Source organism: Eulemur rufifrons, chromosome 2 (assembly GCF_041146395.1).
Source record: "Eulemur rufifrons isolate Redbay chromosome 2, OSU_ERuf_1, whole genome shotgun sequence".
In the NCBI taxonomy this organism is placed as follows: domain Eukaryota; kingdom Metazoa; phylum Chordata; class Mammalia; order Primates; family Lemuridae; genus Eulemur; species Eulemur rufifrons.
In genome coordinates, this window is record NC_090984.1 from 6,278,096 (window position 1) to 6,300,884 (window position 22,789).

The following is a 22,789-nucleotide window of genomic DNA, read 5'->3' on the forward strand; positions in this document are numbered from 1 at the left end:
CTTGGACTGGTAGTCGGTGTTCCTCTTCCTTGTATATGTGTGGGGCTGTGGTGGCTTCCTGGCTAGACAGCACCTGGCTGGGCCACTCTGGGCTCCCCCACTCACCCCTACACTGTCAGAACTTGGGGAACGCTTTTTGTTTTCCTTTGTGTTTTTTTTTTTTATCTAAAGTATTATAAAATACACATAACATAAAATTACTGCAGTGGCATCATCGTAGCTCACTGCAACCTCCGTTACCTAGGCTTAAGCAATCCTCCTGCCTCAGCCTCCCGAGTAGCTAGGACTACAGGCACACACCATGATGCCCAGCTAACTTTTCTATTTTTTGTAGAGACAGGGTCTCGCTCTTGCTCAGGCTGGTCTCGAACTCCTGAGTTCAAGCGATCCTCCTGCCTCGGCCTCGCAGAGTGCTAGGATTACAGGCATGAGCCACTGCGCCCGGCCCGCTAAAAGTAGCTATTTTAAAGTGTACAATTCAGTGGCATTTAGTACCTTCCCAATATTTTGCAACCACCACCTCTATCTAGTTCTAGAACAGTTTCTTCTGGAAAAGAAGCCCCAGAAGGACACCCCACCCCTGTCTCTACTTCCTCTCTCTTGGTCCCTGACAGACACCAGTTTGCTTTCTTTGTCAGTGGATCTGCCTGATCTGGACATTTCATGTCAGTGGAATCACAAGGCATGTGGCCTTTTGTGACTGGCTTCTCTCATTCAACATCATGTTTTCACGGTTGATCCATCACATTTTAGTATGTGTCAGTGATTCATTCCTTTTCATGGCTGCGTAATATTCTACTGCATGGCTGGACCATGCTGTGTTTATCCATCCTTCCCTCCATGGACACTTGGGTTGTTTCCACTGTTTGGCTGTTGGGAATTGAGCTGCTATGGACGTGCGTGCACGAGGGTTTGCACAAACACTGTCTTCAGTTCGCTCAGGTCTATACCACGGAGTGGAATTGCTGGGTTGTGCAGTAGCTCTGTATCTAACTATCTGAGGAGCCCCCAGCCTATCTTCCTAGAGCAGGAGCAGACTGGTTTTGTAAACGTTCCCTTCCGCATTCTCTGTTGCATCCCTGCTTCGGGAGCTGGGGCTCTGCACCCTCTTCCTCCTACTCCGCTCTCCTGATTTTATTGGGCCTGTGATGATTTCACATCGTTGAGGTTTGCAGTGTTTCCATGAGGCTCCCGTAGAGGTGAGGCTCCCTGCTAGCTCGTCTTAGCTCGGGGTCTGGTGGGGACTCCAGACGCTGGCGGGGACTCCTGCTCTGGTCCATCGGGAATACTCTGTTTGTACGTGAAGAAGCAAGGGCCCGAGGATGTTGCGCAGCGTGCCCAGGCCGGAGCCCAGAGCCCCTTTCGACACACTTGGCTGCACACCCAGGAGGAGCTGACATCCCGAGAGGCCATGCAGAGGTGGGAGGTGCCAGGAGATAGCTGGGGGGACTGCACCCAGACACCCATGCAGTGTCTGTTGGGGTGAGCCCTGCACACCCAGGGACATAATCCACAGCAGTATGTCTGAAGCCAGGGTCAGGTGCCCCAGAAATCACCAGGAAGCAGAATAGCCCAGTTTCCAGGAAGACGTTGCAGGGTGCATGCAGTCATGAGGCACTGTCCCCTGTGGGTCTGGGCAGGCTCACTCCGTCCACCTGGTATTATTTTTGCAGCAAAACTGATGCTCATTAAACAGACGGGGCAGCCTCCTGTCAACTGGTCAGGCATGGTGCCGGCCATCTTGCTGTACTTACCACAGGGGCCTCTCCAAGCTTTCTTGTTTCAGGGTGGCAGGTTAGGCATTGAGGTGTTGTTCCCACCCCTTCTGCTGCATCCTGCTGCCTACACCCTGAACCCTGAAGATCTGAGCCCGAGCCCTCCCAGACCCTCCCTCAGCCGTTTGGAGGGTCGCTCCTGCTCCCACTGGGCTCTGTTGCCTGCAGTGCCCCGCCTGGGCCTTGGGGAGGGTCTCTGCGCCCATCCAGGGACAGTTCCCACAACAAATGACCACAAACCTGGTGGCTTAAAACAATTTATGCTCTCACAGTTCCGGAGTCCAGAAATCCAAAGTCACAGTGCAGCGGGTGGACCCCTTCTGCAGTGTCTGAGGGAGGGTCTCTCCTTGCCTCTTCCCGCTTCTGGCGGCGCCAGGCGGTCCTTGGCTGTGGCTGCTTCGTTCCAATCTCTCCCTCCATGTCATGTGGCCTTCTCATTGCATCTGTTCCCTTCCTCTCTAAGGACACCACCACTGGATTAGGCCCACCCGACTTGAGTATGACCTTATCTTAACTCGTTTGCAGCCGCAAAGACCTTACTTCCAAATAAGGTCCCACTCCGGGTGCCGGGGGTCTGGAGTTAGACGTACATTTTGAGGGTATGTCTCACAACAGAAGGTAAGCAATGTGTGGAAGTCCCCACATCCAGCCCCGTGGCCCCCTAGGGACGTACCTGCCCTCCCTTCTTCCCTGCGGCCCCCCAGCACTTGGGCATCATGATTTTGTCATATATATTGTCACATCCTAGAACAAAGTGCTGTTTGCAGGTGCAGGTGGGCTTCAGGGCCTGGCCTTTCTTTGAGTTGGCCTGTGTTTGGAAGTTTGTCCCAGCTGAGGGGTGCGTGTGGCTGAACCCGCCCTGCTCAGGGCCACGTTGAATTCCCCTGCTGACTTCACTGCCATCGGTGACCCTTACCACTATTGCTCTGGTTGGCTGCTGTTTGGAGCTGCCGCTGACATTCTTGCACCTGTAGCCTGGGACACACGAACAGTTGTGTGACTGGGGGAGGGCACCGAGGTGGGGGATGCTGAGGCCGGGTTCCATGCTGGGCTGCAGGTGGGGAGCAGCCTACAGGGCTCCCAGGCTCACTGTAGCATTTGTCCCCCCAGCTGACCCATCCAGTGCCCAGCGCTGGGCATCCCACAGTGAGTGCAGCAGCCACTGCCCACCCTGGAGGGCCCATAGTCCCAAGGGATCCCACTATTCCAGGTGGGGCTGGAACGTGGCTCCTACACCACACTTAGCCCAACTGCAGCCAGGCAGATGTTGGGGCATGGAGAGGGTGGGGCAGGGCAGAGCGTGGAGGGGAGTCTTTCTCCTACAGCCATAGGTACCTGCTCAGGTGGGCAGTTTGGAGCAGCTCTGGCTGCCACCTGCAGAGAGGTTTGGGCTGCAGGGTTGACTTGGGGAGACAAATTGGAGGCTTCTGCATTTGTCCACCCAGGAGAGGATGTGGCTTGGGCTGGAGTGGGGACAGAGAAGGTGAGAGGGCCTGTTGCTGGAGCTGCTGGAGGGTCCCAGGGGAGGTCCTGGCTTGGGCAGGTGTGAGTGTGCACAGGTGTGCAAGCACAGGTGTGTGCAGAGTGTGTATGCATGCGAGTGTGAGCTTGTACACAAATTAGTGTGCGTGCATGTGAATGTACATGTGTTTGCTTTTGTGTGCACAAGTAAGGGCATGTGCATATGTGTGAATGGGCGTGCAGGCAGGATTGTGAACATGTGTGTGCACACGACCGTGTGGATGTGTTTGTAGACATAGTGTGAGTCTGTGCATGGGCGTGTGAGTGTGCACACGTGTGTGGCCATGTGCATGCCTGTGATGTCTGTACAGCCTCCCCGTGAAGATGGCAGGCACTGGGCTGGGGATGTGAGTTTGGGGAGCATCAAGTGAGCGGTGACGGTGATGTGCTTGAGGCTGGGGCCGAGGGGGCCTGTTGGACTTGGGAGTCAGGGGCTGAGGGGAGGACTTCCCCCAGCACCCTCTCCCAGGGTCCTTTGTCGGGGGGCCAGGGTGCGTGGGAGCCCAGGACTGAGCCTGTCTCCTGTGGCCTCCGTCCCTGATGCATTAGCGGCCTTTGGGTGGTGGCCCTCGGGGTCAAGGGCAGCCGTGGAGCCTTGTTGGTAGACCCTGAGCTGGATCAGGGCTGCCACCCCAGTGCTGCTTGCAGGGGCCAGGCCTTCCCCTCCAGAGCCAAATTCCCCAAACACTGTCCCCATCTGAAGGGTCTTGATGCCCGTTCATCAGGCAACTGTGTTCCCACCTCTGTCCCTCCCGGCAGCCCCTGTCTGACCCTGGGGTGTACTGAGGCCCAGAGAGATGGACACAAGTGCCTGGGGCCACCAGCTTGGACACAGGAGCCCTGGGCTCCAACACTGCCCCCCAGCTAGCGCACAGGGCCAAGTGGGGGGTGGTGCCTGCAGCTCTGAGAGGAGGACGTAGCCCAGCAGAGGTGGCCAGAGTTCCCAGGTGGGCTCAGTGCCGGGGAGGGAGCGGAGCAGGGCTGCAGGGGCCTGGGAGGGGCCTCTTGGCGGAGGGGGCTTTGTGTGTGATATGCGGGGGTGTGTGTGGGAGGAGGGGATAGCACAGGCAGACTCCCGCACAATCTCTTCAGGGAAAGGGACTTGGGCAGCAAGAGGGACAGGGAGTGAGGGAGAAGATGGCAGGGCCCAGCCAGCCCAGTCACAGGGTGGGGTTTGTATCGCATTTATTTGCTTATTTATTATTGAGGTGAATGTCCCATAACCTAAAATTCACCATTGCAAAGTGAACAGTTCTGTGACATTCCATACATTCACAATGTGGTGCAACCATCCCCTCTGTCTAGTTCCAGAACATTCTCATCACCCCCAAAGGAAACCCCATTTCTATTAGCAGCCATTTCCCCTGTCCCCCAGCCCTGGAAGCCTCTAGTCCACTTTCTGTCTCTGTGGACTCGCCTGTTCTGCACATTTCCTGTCCATGGACTCGAACACGTTGTGGCCTGTTGTGTCTGGCTTCTCTCGCTCAGCAGCGTGTTTCGAGGTTATTCCAGGCTGTAGCAGGGTCAGAGCTTCATTCCTGTTCATGGCTGCATAGTATTCCACTGTGTGGCTGGGCCGCTGTTTATCCCTTCATCGATGGCCACTTCCTCGGGTTTTCCCCACTTTTTGGCCACCGTCGGTTGTGCTGCCACAAACACTGAACGTACAAGTGTTGGCGTGGACGAATGTTTTCATTTCATCAGGGCATCTCCCTGGGAGCGGAATTGCGGGGCCCCGTGGAAACTCATGTTTCACTTGTTGAGGAACCGCCAAATGGGTCGGGTTCATTTCAACTGGGCTGGAAACCTACTGGTGTGTTTGAAACAGGAGAGTGACGTGATTTCAACTGAATTAACAAAGAAAAGGAAGGAGTCTCTGTCAGTGACATGGGGGGAAATCGAGGTCCAGGAGGAGGTTGCGTGGGTGTCCAGGTGCAATATGACACAGGCTGGGACCAGGGAGGGGGCTGAGCCCTGGAGGTTGAGCTGCTGGGACTTGATCATGGGAGCCACAAGGGGGAAAGGAGCAGGGGGCAGCTCCGGCCCTCAGCCCTGCTTCCTCTGCCGTGGTGGGTGCAGCCCTGGCTGGCAAGTCCTCCTCTGGTCCTGGCCCCTTCCTACAGTCTGAGCACCACTGGACGGCCTGAGCATGCTTATACGATGCTCCCGGCCCAGAACGTGGGCTGAGTGTGGCAAGGCCAGCAAGGGCTGGCCCCACTGGGTCCCTGGGGCCTGGTGTGGGTGCCACCCAGGGCCCAGTGGGAGTCTTGGAGGCCTGGAATGGGGCCCTTGGGCAGGGCTGTGAGGGCACCCGAGGGGTACTAGGTAGGCACTGGTAGGCCCAGAATCTGGCCTCACAGATCACAGAATGACTTTTAGTGTTATTATGTAACTCTATAGTCGAGCTGTGTCTTAAAAATGGAGCATAAAAGCTATTTTGAGCCCGTGGTAATGAGGGCATCTCGCTTTTGTCTTATCTTCCCGCGGCCCCTGCCGTCCTTGGGGGGAAAGGCGGCCTGGAGGGAGCTTCTCAGAAAGGCGGGCTCAGCCCGGACCCCGAGCAAGGCCCCGTGTCAGCAGGCGGATGCTGTTTCCATTTGCTCGGCACTGGCTAGAGGCAGCTCCTGGCAGAGTGCCCCGCGGCCCTCAGATCCCGGGGCTGGGGCCGCTGACCCTCACGCAAGCAAGGCCGGCCCCCGCTGCGTCTGGGATCTCGCTTCCCCGAGGTTAGGTCAGGCACCTGTCAGAAACCAGGCCTGATGTTTTCAAGATGGGCACAGGCTGGCTTGGGGGAGGCCTCAGACACGTCCCCGTGGGCGGCGTCGGGCTCCTTGCCCAGGACCGAGGGGCCGCTCTCGGGGAGGCAGCCCCCGTTTCAAGCGGCCGGCATCCCTGGCTGGTGGTTTGCATTTCTCAATTGGTGATGAGATTTTTAAATTAAACTGTAAAGGATCTCTCCCCCCGGCAGCTACAAATAGAGACGTGTGCTCGCACATTCCAGAAGCCCAGCGAGCATGAGGGGTGTGTTTGGAGACAAGATGGAGATAGCGAGTGTCGGATTCTCCCTCTCCCTGTCCGTGTACCCTACAGCGTGTATGCGTAGGCCCTCAGTGCCCCCTTAGTTCCTGTGGCTGCTGTGACAACTGACCACAACTGGGTAACTTGCAACAGAAACACGTTCAGTCGAGGTGTCGGCAGGCTTGGTTTTCTCCGGAGGCTCCACGGGAGGATCCTTCTCCCCGGGTGTCTGTCTCTGCGCCTTTTGTCCTTGTCTACTAAGGACACTGGTCATTGGATTTAGGGCCTCCCCTACTCCAGTTCGACCTCATCTTTACGTAACTGATGACACCTGCAAAGACTGTCCAGCTAAGGTCGTGTTCACAGATGGGGGTTTAGGATGTGGACTTGCATTTCTGGGGGACACAGGTCGCTCACTGTAGACCCTCCACTGAGTCCGTCCTCACTGGCCCTTAACAAGGCCCCCGGCTCCCTGGAAGTCAGCCCGAGAGGCTGGGGGATGTACGTGCCACCCTATGCCTGAGGCAGGGCTGGCCAGCGCTGTCCACGGTTGTCAGCCGAGCAGAAGGTGGGGTCTGCGCCGACTGGGCATGAGCTGTGGGTCTGGGGACGTGCACTGCAGGCCCCTCACTCCTGGGCATCGGCTCACTGAGTCCGGATTCAGGGGGGATGGGGGCCCAGGACAGGGTTCCTCACGGTGGGTGTGCGTTGTGTTAGCTAGAAGACCTCAGAGAGAACACTGGAAGGCGAGGCATCTGCTTGGTGTTCCTGCCTAATTGCCATCTGTTTGGGGGCTGGAAGAGGAGGCTCGGAGCCATGTGCTCTGATGGCCAGAGGGGCCTGTGAGTGAGGAAGGGGGGTACGCTGAGGGGGCGCTGGTTCCAGATGGTGTAAGACAGCCCTGAGATGACATGCCTTGCAACCTGTGCCCGGCGTGTCCTTGCAGCCTTGTCAGCCATGGAGCAAGCTACAGACGACTGCCACCCCCGAGGCCCGGTGTGGGCTGGGGGGCTCAGAGCCCCTGTAAGGGGGGATGCATGTTGGCATGTTAACGGCAATGACATTCCACCGTCACCCCAGGCAGCAGCAAGGCTCAAACGACACTTTGTGATATGTTTATGAGAAGCAGAAAATCTCCCAGAGCAGGACCACGACGTCCAACATACGTGGTCACGTGAGTTGAGTGATGCCCTGAGCCGGGGCCTGGTCCCCTGCGGTGTCAGGCGGGCTTGGCAGGGTGGACGTGGCACCTCAGCGGCACCCTCAGGGCTCCCTCCTTCCCTCTACAGATGGTGAGGCCGCTGGGAGGGAGCGGTGACAGCCATTAAGCCCGTGGGGTGGGGTGTGTGGGTGCGTGGTGTGTTCTCTGTACTCACTGAGATTCAATTTCACTTTCATGTTAAAAGAAAGAGGGAACTGGGCGGCCTCTGTGCGTGGGAGGGATTCTGTGATCAGTCATGTCATGGATAGAGGGGCCTGTGGCGCTCAGGCCTCAGGGACCCCCTGTGTCTCAGCCCTGCCCCCCACCCCCGGGGCTTTAGCTTCCCCCGGGCAGGCGAGACGGGCATCGCTTGTGCTGGACTGGAGAGGCTGTGTGCCTGTGTTTCTCGTGGCTGCTGGAACAAAGTACCACCACCCGGCTTAGAGCAACAGGAGTTTCTTCTTTCCCAGGTCTGGAGGCCGGGAGTCTGAAATCAGGGTGTCGGCAGGGCCTCCCTCCAGAAGCCCTGGGGAGGACCCGTCCTCATCTCTTCCGGTTTCTGGGGGCTCCAGGCATTCCTTGGCTTGGCCATCTCACTCCGGTCCCTGCCTTCCCCTTCTGTCTCCTAGAAGGGCACCGGTCGTTAAATTTCGGGTCCTCTTGAATAATCCAGGATGATTTCTTCATCCACAAAGACCTTTTTTCCAAATAAGGTCACACTCTTGGGTTCCAGGGGTGAGGACGTGGAAACAACATTTTGGGGACACAGCTGAACTCACTACCCCATTCCTGCGGTCACCCGCTGGAGCGTGCAAACCACACCTGTGTGTGGAGGGCTGAGGCACAGGCTGGGTCTCCCTGTCACTTTCTTCGTTGCCCTTGTCAGTTCCCTAAAGCCTCTGACCTGTTGCCCACCACCCAGCCCCCCACCACATCCCCTAGCGTGCCAGCCCCATCTGGGAACGTCCTTGCCGTGGGAAGCCTGCCTAGAGCTGGGGGTGCCCCTTTTCGTCCCGAGTGGACCTGGCCAGACCTCGGGGATGCTCAGTGTCCTCTCTTCTCAGCCCTCTAGACCGATGTCCTTATGTCTGACCCCGCTCACTGCCCAGTGCCCCCTGCCCCCAGTCCTTCCTGGCAGTGTGCACGGGGCCTTCCTCTCTGACCTCTGACCTGTGCGAGGCCTCTGCACCTTAGCCCCTCCTCCTTGCTGGCTGTGGCCTGAGGCTGGCCATGCTGACAGCTTGGTCCATCTCGGACGTCCCTCCCGTGGCCTCCAGGGAGCACCCCCATCCTCACGGAACCTGTGCTGTGTGTGCCATCACTTTGGCGTGCTTTTCGGGTTCAAGCCTGTCTCAGTCCTGGAAAGGAGGAACCTGGAGTCCTCAGTCCTCCTGCCCAGAGCTCGGGGCCTCCATCACCCTCCTGAGTGGAGGACGGGGTGGCCTGCCTGGCCATTCCTGTGCTCGGGGCCCTCGGTCAGCGTTGGAGAAGGTGTGAGTGCTGGACCTGAGCTGTGAGCTCCTGGGGCCACCAGACTGCTGGCCGGACGCCTCCTTGGTCTCAGGAGCGTCTCTCTCTTCCCCTCAGTCTGGTTCCTTCCCTGTCGCCCTCTCAGTTGTCCTGTCCCCCTCCCTCCAGCACAGCCCGTGTGTCTTCCTCTCCTGGCGTGCGGGGTCCGCTTTAGCCCTTACTTTGTGCTGGAGGTGTCCTCTCTTGCCTGTGTGGCACTTCTGGGGCTGCCCAGCTCCCTTGGGGATGTCCCTGGGAAGGGGGCAGCCTGTGCCCACATGGCTTTATCCTGGAGACATTCTAGAAAACACCCCAGAGGGCCGTTCCCCGCAGTCCACCCCCATAACTGGCGTGGGACATGGCAGTGTCTTTCCTCCCGGCTCTTGTGCTGTGTCCTCGATCTTCTCCGGAGTTGAGGCCGTGCCCTGGAACAGCTTCCAGCTCCTTGCTCTCCCAACTCATGACGCAGGAACATCTTTGTGCATAAATCTGCGTTTTGGACGATTTCCCTCAGGAGCGCTTCCCAGAAGTGGGATTACGGGGTCAGAGGGTAAGAAAGTTGCTCAGGCTCTTGGCGGCCGCTGCCAAATGGCTCTGCCAATGCTACCGGCCACCTGCCTCTTGGAGTCCTGGTCATTTCTGCCCCCGCTGAGCTGTGCTGGCCTCACTTGACCCCGCGGTACCCCTAAGCAGGGGAAACCAAGGCTTGAGCCTTGGGCTTTTGCCTCCCTGGGACTTAGTGTGGGACTGGAGGTGACATGGGTTTTGGTGGCTGAGTGGGTTGAACACTGTCCACTGAAAAGCTCATGTCCCTCCAGAACCTGTGAGTGTGACCTCATTTGGAAATAGGGTCTTTGCAGAGCTAATGGAGTCAGGAAGAGGTCACCATGGAATAGGGTGGGCCAGGCGTGGGGGCTCGGGTGGGAGGATTGCTTAAGGCCATGAGTTCGAGACCAGCCTGGCAACATAGTGAGACCCTATCTCTACAAAAAATAGAAAAATCAGCCAGGCATGGTGGCGCCTGTAGTCCCAACTACTTGGGAGGCTGAAGCAGGAGAGTCGCTTGAGCCCAGGAGTCTGAGGTTGCTGTGAGCTATGATTGTGCCGCTGCACTCCAGCCTGGGTGACAGAGTGAGACCCTGTCAATCCATCAATCAATTGATAAGGCAAAACAGAGACACAGAGCCAGAAAGGGAGGAGGACACGTGAAGACAGAGGCAGAAATTGGGGTGATGCATCTATGAGCCAAGGAATGCTACGGATTACCAGCTGCCACCAGAATCCAGCAGACGGGCCTGGGACGCATTCTAACCTTCAGAGCCCCCAGGACGAACCAGCTCTGCCGACACCTTGATCTCAGACTTCTGGCCTCCTGAGCTGTGGGGGAATAAATCCCTGTTGTTGAAGCCACCAGGTTTGTGGTCATTTGTTATGGCAACCCCAGGGGACTCGAGCCTGAGAGTGGGGGGTGGGCGGAGGAGGGCTCTGGCTCCAGGACAGCGCCCCCTCCTCTGGTGCCCTGCCCACCTTGCCACCTGGCAAGGTTGCCGAGCTTAGGAATGTGTGCCAGCCCCTCGTGGTGTCCCTGGCTCTTGTTTTGTGACTAGGCACAGAGCCGCAATAACCTTGTTGGAAACTGTATTCCCAGTTCCTCAGTGTGCGCAGCTGTCCAGGGTGAACTGTGCGCAAGCAACACCTGGAACGAGGTGCGGTGTCCAAGGCTTTGGGTTTACAAGTATCAGAGACGCTGATTTTACCAGTTCTTGAAACCAAGTCAGCTTTAAAAAGCAGTCCTAATGTCAACGAGCAACTCCCAGGAACTTCTTCAGGCCTTATTGCCTTTAGAAGTTGGCTTAATAGCCTTTGCTTGGAAGCCCCTCTGGTCCCCAGCGCCCCCCAAAGCCCAGTGGCCTCCACTTGAGGTGGCGTCCACATCCCTGAGCCTCCTGCTGGGCCCTGCTGGAGCGGGAGGAGCTTCCTGAGGTCGCAGGTGAAACCGGGTGCTGGGGCTCTCACCTGGCCCCTGTCATCAGGACGGAGGTGTGCCCCGTGTGCCTGGGCTCCGCCGCCGCCCGGCAGCAGGCGCATGCAGCTGCAAGTCTGGGGCCTGGCTCTCAGACGGGGGTGGGGGCACTTGGCAGCTTCCTCTTCCTCTGCTTGCTCTATGCCGAGGACGTCCAGTTGCAGCCAGGGGGAATGAATGCCTCAAATGTGGGATACCGGCTGGGTGCGGTGGCGCACGCCTGTAGTCCCAGCACTCTGGGAGGCCGAGGCGGGAGGATCGCTTGAGGCCAGGAGTGTGAGGTTGCAGTGAGCTGTGAGGATGCCACTGCACTGTAGCCTGGCGATAAAGTGAGACCCTGTCTCAATAAATAAATAAATAAATAAATAATAAGAGATGTGAAAAGCTGCCACAGTGGTCCGTGGCCAGCTGTGGCCTCTACCGGCTGACTAGGGGAAGGTGGCGTGCGTCTCCGGGTGGCCCTGCTAGTGACATTTGTGGGGCCAGGCTCACCAGAGGTCCTCCGCAGCCCTTGTGAGGCGGTGCTGGCCTTTGCCTGTGGGCTGCATGAACCCGTCAGAGCACACCCCAGCTTCCACTCGGGGCCCCGTGCCTCTTCCTGCGAGGGCACGTTCAGGGCAGGGTGGCCCGTAGAACCCAGGCCCTCCCGGCCTGCTTCACGCAGCCCCCTGGAGACCCGTGTGGTCAGCGTGTGGCTGAGGGGGTGGGCGGGAAATTGCGCTGCCAGAGCCCCTGCTCCCTGGAGCCTGCCCTAGCCTTGAGGCCTGGGGAAGGCGAGGCCACCCCTCAGCACAGGGCAGCCCAGATATAGGCCCGGACTGTGCTCTGTGACAGCCCAGATCCTCATCGTTCTGCCCAAGGCAGCCCCTAGGACCTTGGGGTGGGGAGGCACCCACAGGCCCTTCCGGGCAGATGTCCCTCTCCCAGTGTGCCAAGACTCCCCACACCTGGCAGGTCCACTGCGGGGTCACTGGCTGGCCGTCTGCCGCCCCTGTGCCGTCCTGATCTGGGGTCTTGTGTCAGTGTCACCCTCCCCGTCCCTGTGCAGCCACCCACGGAGTGCCCTTCTCCTGGCTCCCTGGGCCTCTCCCCACCCATGTAGTCTCAGGGTCCCTGCCTCCTCCCAGCTTGGCTCTGAGTGGCCCCGTCCTCCCCCTGGGCCCACATGGACCCTGCTCTGCAGCCGACAGCATCCCTCCACATCCCCGGGCCCTCTGCCCTGGGCCCTTCCTGTCGGAAATCCTTGTTTTCTACCGATGCTTTCCTGGTACCTCCCAGGACCCTGGACCAGCCCAGAGGCTGCCTGTGGCCTCTGACTCCAGACAGAGCCATAGCTGAGCCCCATGTCACGGAGGGAGCTCAGAGGGGGAAGGGCTCATCCCAGGCCGCTCCGCAGGTCAGGAGCTGGGTTCATTTTTAGAATGCCATGAAGTCCCACATGCTGGGTGGCTAGAACAATAGGAATTTATCGTCTCTCAGTTCTGGAGGCCAGAAGCCTAAGATCAGGGTGTTGGTGGGCCTGGTTCCTTCTGAGGCTGTGAGGAAGTGTCCGTGCTGGTCTCCTGGCTTCTGGTGGCTCCGGCAATCCTTGGCAGTCCCTTGGCTTTGTAGATTATCCCTGGTCTCTGCCTGCGCCTTTGCGTGGCCTACTTCTCTCTGTCCTCCCCTCTTCTTATGAGGACACCAGTCACTGGATTTAGGGACCTTCCTAAGTCCAGAATGATCTCATTTCAGGATCCTTAACTAATTACATCTGCAAAAACTCTGTTTTCAAATAAGGTCACATTCTAAGGTTCTGGTGGGCATGGATTTTGGGGGGGGACATAATTGGATCTAGCACAGGGCCTGAGCTACCCTGGGCTGCCTGGCTTTAAACCCCACGCTGTTCCTGCGGCCTCCAGGTGGACCACGGGCTCCCAGCCCGCAGCCCCCGCCGGGCAGGCACATTGCTTACGTTTGGGAGACTGATTCCAGAAATGCCGCCCACAGTTTCCTGCTCATCACGTCTTGGCTGCCCAGCAGCCCTGGGCGGGTGGCAGGCGCCGCTGGTCACTCCTGCATCATAGACGCCTGGGCTGTCCAGGGCTGGGGCACACCAGAGCCCAGCTGAGAGTCTCAGACTCCTTAGGCTTTGCGTGGGCTTAGCTGGCTGCAGGTGCTCCCCGAGGACTTGGGGTGTGGGATGATTCTGGGCTCCCCAGTTTCAGACACAGCCGTCGGACTCTTCCTGGGGGTGGCGCTGGGCCCCCGCTGTCAGGGCGCGTTGGCCTGCCAGACAGACACAGGGGGCAGCTTATCTGTGAGCTGGTGCTGTGGCCTGAAGTGTGCCCCCCAGTCCTCTCACATGCCAAAGCCCCAGCTCCCAACGTGGTTGTGTTTGGGGAGGGGGCTTTTAGGAGGTAATTAAGGTTAAATGAGGTCATCAGGGGGGAGCCCTGATCCAAAGGCTCGGTGGCCTTCTTAGAAGAGGTAGAGACAGTCTTTCTGCCCACACAGCCCTAGGACAGGCCCTGTGAGAAGGTGGCCCTGGTAGGCCAGGAGCGGCCACTCCCTGGCACCCTCGACTTGGCCCTCCAGCACCCAGGACTGTGGGAGAGCAGGTTTCTGTCATTCGGGCTGTTCAGTCTCTGGCATTTTATTACAGCAGATGGAGTGAAAGGTCAGGAATGATTTCCTGAGGAGGTGGCGTTGGAACTGGGACCCAGGTGATGAGCAGGAACTACCATGGAAGGTTCTAGACAAAGATGTCACGGTGCAAGGGCCCAGCGGGAAGATCTCGTGGACCCCTGGTGGGAAGTTGAGGTTTGCCTCCGAGGGCAATGGGAGAGAGGGCTTTAAACCCGGAGAACACCCTGGAAGCCTTTCAGAACAATGACAGGACAGCCGTGCCCACCGGGCAACATCCTGGATTGTAACCAGGGGCCCTGCCTTTGCTGGGTGACCTCAGTCCAGCTTGTCTTCCCTCAGTGCCTCGGTTACCCCACTTGTAACACAGGGGTGCAGCCACGTCTATCCCTCTCAGGGCTGCTGCAAGGCTACACCCGGGGTGGGCGCTCAGCCAGTGGACAGGTCTGGGGTCTCTGTTGGGGGAGAGAGGCCCCTGTGAACCAGCTGTGCCGCATCAGACCCCGAGGGACCCTTCACACTCCCAGCCCGAGCGTCTGTGTGCAACAGCCGCCACCACTGAGAGAAACCAAACGTGCTCACAGCGCACCCTCTGATTCCGCTGGGTCTGGAAATTTGGCAGCAGCAGCAGGACCTGATTAAAGGCATTCCAAGGCACCGTCAGTGTTTGTGTGTTTGGTTCTGTATTTACACTTTCAGGACAAGTGAGAAGGCAGCAGGGGACTGTCCCTGAGGGCCACAGCCAGGGCAACTCAGCAGGGAATCCATGCGCCTGTGACAGCTTCCATTCATTCCCCTCCTCACTGCTTATCCCCTCCTGAGCTTGGCGGGCACTGATTACCCGGAAGCTCCAGGGCACAGTCACGTGGCTGTGAGGGTCAGCTCAGCTCTCCTCCCTCGGGAACCCTCCGGCGGCTTGGGGACCTGCGGGGTGGCGTGGTGGGACCGAGGCAGCAACAAAGTTGTGATAACACCAAAAATTAACTCAAAATGGACCAAAGACCCAAATGTAAGAGATAAAACTGTAAAACTCCTGCAAGGAACTGTGGGGGCAGATCTTCCTGGGCTCAGGCTGGGCAGTGGATACTTAGGACATGGCAGAAGGCACAAGCAACAACAGAAAAATAGATGGACTGGCCTCCATCAGGGTGGAAACCTGTGCCACAAAAGATGCTCCCGAGAAAGTGAAAAGGGCAGGGGGAGGACGGAGGGTGAAGAGAAGTTGGGTAACGGGCACAAAACACAGGTAGGTGGAAGGAGTAAGTGCTGGTGTGAACAGTCATGTATTGTAGCTTTCAGCACAGCGAGAAGAATCACAACGTTTCCTGCACAGGGCACAAGACCAATGTTTGAGGGGATGCATATTCCATGATTTGATCATTTGGTGTCAAAATATCAGTGTCCTCCAAAAATATGGATAACTATAATATATCAATTTAGAAAAGAAAGTGAGAAGATGACCCGTAGGAGAGGAGAGAAACATTTGTCATATTGGCTAAGGGATTGCTGTCCAAGATATGCTGAGAACTGCTCGCAGCTCCTCAAGAAAAAGACAAACCAATTTCAAAATGGGCGGAGGCCTTGATTAGAGCTTCTCCAGAGAAGATACGCAGACGGCCACCAAAGTCGTGAAAAGATGTTCTGCATCACTAATCGTTAGGGAAATACGAAGCAAAACCACCGTGAGGTACCACTTTGTACCCTTTAGGACGGCTGCTGTTAGAGACCCAAAGCTAGCAAGTGTCGGCGAGGGGGTGGGAGAAACTGGACGTTGCTAATAGGAGTGGAAAATGACGCAGCTGCCGGGGAGAGCAGCCCGGCGATTCCTCGGTGTGGAACACTTAGAACTGCTTTATGACCCAGCCGTGGCACCCCCAGGGATGTACCCAAGGGATCTGAAAGCAAGGACTCAGACAGACACTTGTGCACCCGTGTTCATGGCAGATGATTTGCAGTGGAAGAGCAACCTTAGTGTCCACCAGCTGGTGAACGAGTGATCGAGACTGTGGTCTGTCCACACGATGGAATATTACTGGGCCATGGAAAATGAAAGCACGTGTCGTAACACGGATGAACCTAAAAAATGTTAAGTGACAGAGCCAGACGACAAGGACCACATGGTGTGGGATTCAATTGGTATGAAATGTCCAGATTAGGCAAATCCGGAGACAGGAGCAGATTGGAGACTGCCAGGGGCTGGGGGAGGGGGAGAGGGAGTGAGTGCTGATAGGGATGGGGTTTGTTGGTGCGTGATGAAATGTTCTAGAACTAGATAGAAGTGATGGTTGTGCAGTGTGCTAAATGCCACTGAATTGTTCACATTAAAACAGGATAGTGACAAATTTCATGTTATGTGTATTTTACTACAATTTTTAGAAAAGATATATTTTTCAATTAAAAAGAAAAAAAGTCCAAGCATCAGGAGACTGCGATCATCCCCCCACTGCCCAGCATGGGTCTCGGAGAGACAGGGTGTTGGGTGGGTGTACGTGGGTCATTGCTCTCGGGCTGTGGCCCTGCTGTCCAAAGCCGTGTTCATGCCCGTGTCCCCAGAGGCCGGCGGTGGCGGCTCTCCGAGGAGGGTCGAGCCGAGCTGCAGGCAACCCCCTTCTTTGTTCTGTTAATCTGAGGGTCTGACCTCTGGCAGTGCACAGGGGTGGCAGCGGCCAGAGGCCATTTCCCTCCTCCCCGCCCTCCAACCCGTCATCACTGTCACGGTCACCCTTGTGAGTGACCCAGACTACGGGAGGACGAATTGGTCAGAGGATCCGTTATGGTGGGCCACGCAAGCACGCCTGGCCCTAAGGTGAGGCTTCTGGGCATAAGGTCCTCAGCCCCAGCTCTCGCAGGTGGACGGCGGGTGTCTTGAGCAGAATGCATTCGGTCGGGCGATTTGCTCTGCACTTGGAGGAGCAAAGAAAGGGGTTCAAGTGTCGGGCGTGCTAAGTTCCTACTGCCATACGTGGGGGGCAGAAGCCTTTGCTCCAACCCCCAGTGTAACTCAGGGAGCTTTGAGGGTGCCTGTCAGAGACCTGGACACCCCAGGGCTCGTGTCCCGTCTCCCTCTCAGCCTCCCGGTGGTGGCGACGCTGTCCCTGTTGGCATGCTGGGTAAGAAGCGAGCCCATGGGGTGTGTGGTGAGTGGTGGCCCCGAAAAGTCAAGGATCCCGAGCGTGATGCTGCGATCGAGCTCTCGCAGGCCTCCTTTTGAACTGAGGTCTCAGCTGCAGGCAGCAGGCAGTGCACCCCCTGAGGGTGCCGGGGCAGGGCGGTGACAGGGCTGCGGGCCGGCTGCCTTGCCGTGGGCCTGGGCAGCGTGGGCAGGCGTCACAGGGGGCCCTGGACCTGTTGGGGCCAGAGTCCTGGCCTGGCTATTGATGCCATGTGGCACCAGGAGATTCCGTCCCCTCAGCGACTGTCAGTACAATCTTCAGACCCTGTACACTCCCAGCCCTGGGGCATTTGCACCTGCTGTTCGCTCTGTCTGTGTGGCTCGTCACCTCCCCCTGAGGGGCTTTCCCAGTGCTGTGTTTCTGCCCACTGCCGTCCGAACCTCCCACCTCCTTGTTTATGTTCTTCTTGCCACCGCTCTGGGCCATGCGCCCTGTGGACAAGCGCCTCATCTGTCTGGCCTGCCGCCATGGCCCTCACACCCAGGACAGTGCCCGGCACTGGGCAGGCTCTGGCCTCAAGTCTGTGAAGGGAGGTGGAGACAGGAGCCAGACTGGCCTCCGTGACAGAGCCGGGTGGGCGCTGAGCTCTGGTTGGTTCCCAGCGGTGGCCCTAGCCAGCGTGGACTTGTGAGTACACAGGGTCCCATCCTAGGGGGTTCACGCCTGACGCGCCCACCTGGAAAGTGCAGCGAAGCCCCAGAGCCTCCCTGCCTCTCAGGGAACATCCCCAAAGGCGGCCCTGTTCCAGGGCCTCTCTTTGCCCTTCGCAGCCTCCCTTGGACTCCACCTGAGTGATGGGCTGCAGGGCCGGGGTGTGCGAATCCCCGGGGTCCTGTCAGCCCTCAGGATCCAGGCGCGCAGTGTACTTGTGCAGGGCTTGGAGAAAGGCCTCGCCCTGCACCTCCCTGTCGTGGGTGGTTCCCGGGCCGGGCCCGGCAGGGTGGGTGCACAGTGGGTGCACAGTGGGGTGCACAGTGGCTCTGCGCTCAGGCTGTGGTCTGTTCTTCCTCAAGCCTCCGTTTCCCCTTCTGGACCAGGGGGCAAGAGGGGTGGTGCTGCACAGACGCGGCAGAAATGCAGCCCCTGCCCGCAAGTGCGAGAGCCCGTCTGCGAGTTGTTCCTGTGCTCCAGTGTTCATCTGTTTTGGGGTCGCCACATGTGCGCTGAGCCCCACCACCATGCCAGGCCCCCACAGGGCTGGCAGTCTCACGGGAGGAGACAGGCCTCAGTCAGGGGGTTTTACACAGTGAGCTGTGGGGAGGGCCCCTCCCTTGGGTGAGGTGCCCAGTGGGAAGAGCCTTCTGGTGGTAGTGCCCGTGCAAAGGCCCTGAGGCAGCCCCTCATGGCTCCGTGTGGAGGCCTGTGTTCTGGAGCTTAGTGGTTAGGGAGGGTGGAGGGCCAGACCTCAAAGGCCTGGGAGGTAGGGGGGAAACTGAGGCCTGTTCTGGGTACACGGTGCCTCCTTGGCTCCCTGAGACACGGCCCCCACGCCTGCCACGGCTTTGCAGGGCAGAGCTCAGCCAGCAGCGCGTGCTCCCCTCAATCTCATTAGAAGGTCAGCTGTTGCCGTGGTGATTGCTGCCTGGCCTGACCAAGGCCAGCTCCACCTGGGAGGGGCTGGCAGGTGGGGATGTCACTGTGTCCTCTGCAGGGTTCCCCAGGAAACTGGGGGCTGCACATCTCTTCACATCCTGGAGAACTAGCCACAGCCATGTTGCACCAGGCCTCCCCAGGACCACCCAGCCCCCTGCTTCCTGCCTTGGGGCCCCTGTGCCGCCTAGCCCTGTGGATGCCATCAGGATGGGGGGAGGGGAACGGGCTCAGCAGGGGGGTGGGTGCAGGCACAGGTGGGGGTGCAAGGGGCCCGTCAGCAAGGGTGGGGTCGGGGGAGGCCTGAGAAGCCACCCTTTGTGCAGGACTCTGTAGGGGGAGTTGGGGGCTGGGGGAGGAAGGGCACCGGTGCAGGTGTATTGGGGTGGGGTCCCTGCCGCTGCGTGGTGGGGTCTCCATTGAGCTGATGCTCTGGCTGGTAGCTTCTGGGGCCACATCTGCATCAGTGGTGGCCCCAGAGGAGCTGGTGAGCTCTCATCCATGATGGAGGGTGACGCTCTTGTGGTCCCGGGAGGGGACGCCTGTCCCCAGTCATGACATGTCACACCAGGACCATGTTCCAGGTGTTTTGGGCCTTGGTTTTCCCATGTGGAGAGTGGAATATACTGGTCCTCACTTCAAAAGGCCTGTAGCGGGGTGAATTGTCTCCCGCAAGATATGTCCACACCCTCACTCCTAGAATCTGCGGCCTCCTGGGAGGTCAGCCACCTGTTCTGAGTGAGGGGCACGTAGAGATCGCCTGTGTCTCCCAGAGCCACTCAAGGCAGGGCGTGGCCAAGCTGCTGCCTGAGGCCTTCTGGGTTTTAACCTTAGCTTCAGCGGCTTCTGGACGGGCCTGTCACCTGGCTTGTGAAAGTCGGCTCCAGAGAGCGCGAGCGGCACTGCTGGTCCATTCGTTCATCCACTCAGTCACGTGTTCATACACTCATCGTCTCAGCAGCAGGTGCTGCTCAGGGGCAGGCCTTGGGTGGGCTGCTGGGTCCATGGAGCTCTGTCTGCAAGGTCTCAGTGGTTGGGGGGAGCCTGCTGTGGTGGGGAATGGGGGGATGACACTTAGGCAAGGGGACACATGAGGGACTGTGGCTTGGCGTCGGGAGCAGGTGTGATCTTCCCGCCCAGCAGCATCCCGGTAGCTCATTTAGTTGAAGCAGGAAGCCCCTGGGGTAGAGCCCTGGCTGGTGTCTCTTCACCCCAGGACCCCTGAGGAAGGAGGCCCCTGCTCCCAGGGGTTCCCAGCCAGGCCTGGGAGGATGGTCAGCTCCTGCGGAGTTGGGGAGTTCCCAAGACTGTCCTCACGCTTGACACCAACTTCAGAGTTTGGGAGTCCCCAAGACCGTTCTGGTTTCACGGTTTCCTAGAAGGACTCACAGAACTGACCAGAAGCCGTGACACTCACGGTTACGGTTTATGGCAGTGAAAGGACACAAAGTCATCCAAGCTAAGAGGCAGATGGGGCAGGGCCCAGGAGAGCCCAGGCTGGAACGTCCAGTTGTCCCTTCCCAGGGGAGTCACGTGGACAGCACTTCCGTTTCCCAGCATCAGCGCGGGACAGCACGCATGGGGCACCGCCGACCAGGGAAGCTGCCTGAGCCTTCGTGCCCAGGGTTTGCGGGGGGCTGGCCCTGTGGATGTGGTTGGCCACCCGCATGGCTGACCTCGGTCTCTGGTCCCTGCAGATGTCCAGCTGATACCACTGCATGTGGCCCGGGGCCCTGCCCCAGATCACAGTGTGAGCCCTACGGATCTGTGGTGGCCGCACAGTGACACTCTTATCAGGCAGGATATTCTGAGGGCTTGAGGTCACCTCCCAGGAGCTGGGGACAAAGGCTAGTCCTCTCTCTGGGCGAGGTTAACCCTTTCCTGCACAGCTCTTCATGGGATCCCCCGAAGGAAGAGCAGAGCCCCCCATGATGTCCACTGCAAAGCTCGAGCGTTGCTCAGCAAAGTGGCTGGGGGTCGTGGGCAGGGGGCATTGAGGAGAGAAAGGCTTGGATAGAGGTCAGGCCTGGGAGCCACAAGCTCCTTTCCCTCCCTAATCCTGTAGATCGTCCCTGAACGCCAGGCTCCCTCTGGCCCAGAGACATAGCCGTGAATAAGGTGGCTTCAGGGAGCTCTTGCCCGACATCCGGTCTCCCAGGAGCTGGCACTTCAGCTCGTGTGGAAAGCACGTATTGTATGAGCCCTTCCTGTACCACGCACCAAGCGTTTGCACACGCACCCGCTTGTACGACTCACGCTAGGGAGGGGGAACTGAGGCTGGAAGGGGTCACGTTCTCTGGGCCATGTGGTCAGTGGGAAGTATACATAGCACAGGTTCCTGCCACCATGCAGCTTGGACGTGAGAAGGGTGTGGAGGAGGTCTGGGGAGCAAAGGCGACCTGTGCCCAGGCTGGGGTGGGACAGGAGCTGTAGGGGCCCCGCCCCTGCACCACCTCCCCCTGTCCCACCCCGGAGCTGACCTGTTTCGTTGGGTGTGACTGCCAGGACGGACACAGTGGGTGTTCATGGTGTGTGTGTGTCCAGCCACCGAGGGCTGGGGCCTCCCTGCACAGACCCTGGGCCAGACCCGCAGCCCCTCGAGAACCACCCGAGAACGAGTGAGGTTAATGTTACCATCGGCTCCACCGCAGCTTTCAGGAAACAGGTGTTTACCTGGGCGAGGTGCTTGGCCGGGCCGGCAGCCAGTTCCTGGGATTCACTTCCGCCTCCGGTGTCCAGGGCCCCCCAGGAAGCCGGGGGCGGCCAGCTCTCCGTGCACTGCCAGGAGCTGTTTGTGAGGGAACGCTAGCCGGCCCTGTTGTGTACACAGCGTCCGCCCTAGCAACCGCCCCTGCTGGGGCCAGAGTGGACGCCTACTCTCCTTCCCCTCGTGCCCGGCCACCGCCTCACGCTCATGACGGGCGCCATGGACTGGCATCCCCGAGGGCCACAGGTCGTGCCCCCGAGTCAGGGTCATTTGCCACCATTATGAGCAAATCAGCCTCGGCCACATGAGGGTCCTGAGGCCAGGTCCCGCCTGCTCTGAGGCAGCGTGGCTGGTCGGGGAGCCCCGGGCCCCTGGATCTGAGCCCCTGTCCAAAGACGAGTGACAGCAGGATGCAGTAGCATTAAGGCACCCTCTGGCCTGGCTCCCAGAGCAGGATCCCCTAGAACCGGGCTGCCGTGGGGGGGATCACAAGTCCCACACTTTGAACCCCAGCACCGCACTTCAGAGACAGCCCCCTCTGGTTCAGGCCAGCGGAAAGGCCATTTATCCTGGGTCTGGGCGGTCACTTTGTAGCCTCTGGCGATGATAAGAAACGGCTCCCCCAGGTTGGTCGGCGAGGGGCTCCTCTGTGCTCATTGCCTAACTGGCGGAGTCAGCTGGCTCCCCACTCGGGTTTCCTCGGTGCACTGCCCTGCCCCGGACAGCCGCCCCCGGCACCTGGCCTTCCTGACTCTGCCGTCCTTGATGAGAGATGCCTTAGTTTCCTTGAGCATCTGAATCACAGGGTCCCTGACGTCCCCAGTGCCGTTGGCGCCCTCGTGGCTGGTGCTCTGGAGGGTGTGCAGGGCGCCCCTCCCCCACCGCAGTGGGTCTCTATCTCTCGCAGCTCCAGCTCCAGAAGTCGCAGTACCTGCAGCTGGGCCCGAGCCGGGGCCAGTACTATGGCGGCTCCCTGCCCAACGTGAACCAGATTGGCAGTGGCACCATGGACCTGCCCTTCCAGGTGAGCCCCCCACCCCTTCCAGGCACTGCCTCCCTTGAGGGTAGCCTCCCCTGGCCGCCTGCTACCTGGGGCCAGATGCCTGGGTCAGCAGGGGTCACCAGACAACTGTTGGAGCCTCCCTGCCCCCGCCTACTCCTTTTCTGCCCTGGGGACCAGAGGAAGCAGAGTGGCCTGGCCAGGGCTCACTTCCATCCCCCGAGCCTGTCTCCTGTCCTCAGACCCTGAGGCAAGCCCTGCTCTGTCCTCGAGCATTTCAGCAGCCTCTACACCTGTTGGCCGGCTGTGCGGCAGCAGGAACCGCTTGGGGCCGCTGGGACTTGGCTCCGTCCCACCTCACTAATCCGCAAGCCCAGCAATTCTCAGAAGGCCGCCCGGCGGCCTGACCCCACTTGTCTGCAGGCGTTTCTTGGCAGAGGCCCGTGCGGCGCAGCTCCTGCAGGCTGCATGGCCGCCGCGCACGTCCTTATCGTAAATCACGAGAGATAAGGTCCACGGTGGTCCTCCTCCCTGGCCCTGGTCTGCAGGTGGAAATGAGGGTGGGACAGGATGGGGGAGCTGGCTTGTGAGTCGGGGCTGCCCCCAGCACTGCGTCTGGGGTGGACAGGCCCCCCAGTGGTCACACA

The 22,789-nt window shown here is 59.2% G+C and overlaps 1 protein-coding gene across 2 annotated transcripts in view; it reads left to right on the plus strand.

Moving 5' to 3' along the window:
• The window catches only part of CRTC1 (CREB regulated transcription coactivator 1), a 66,112-nt gene that overhangs the window by 17,750 nt on the left and 25,573 nt on the right, over positions 1-22,789 (plus strand). For both annotated transcript variants that reach the window (XM_069494181.1, XM_069494189.1), the window contains exon 2: positions 22,050-22,166. In XM_069494181.1, coding sequence (XP_069350282.1) covers positions 22,050-22,166 — 117 coding nt within the window. The remainder of the gene's footprint in view (positions 1-22,049; positions 22,167-22,789) is intronic.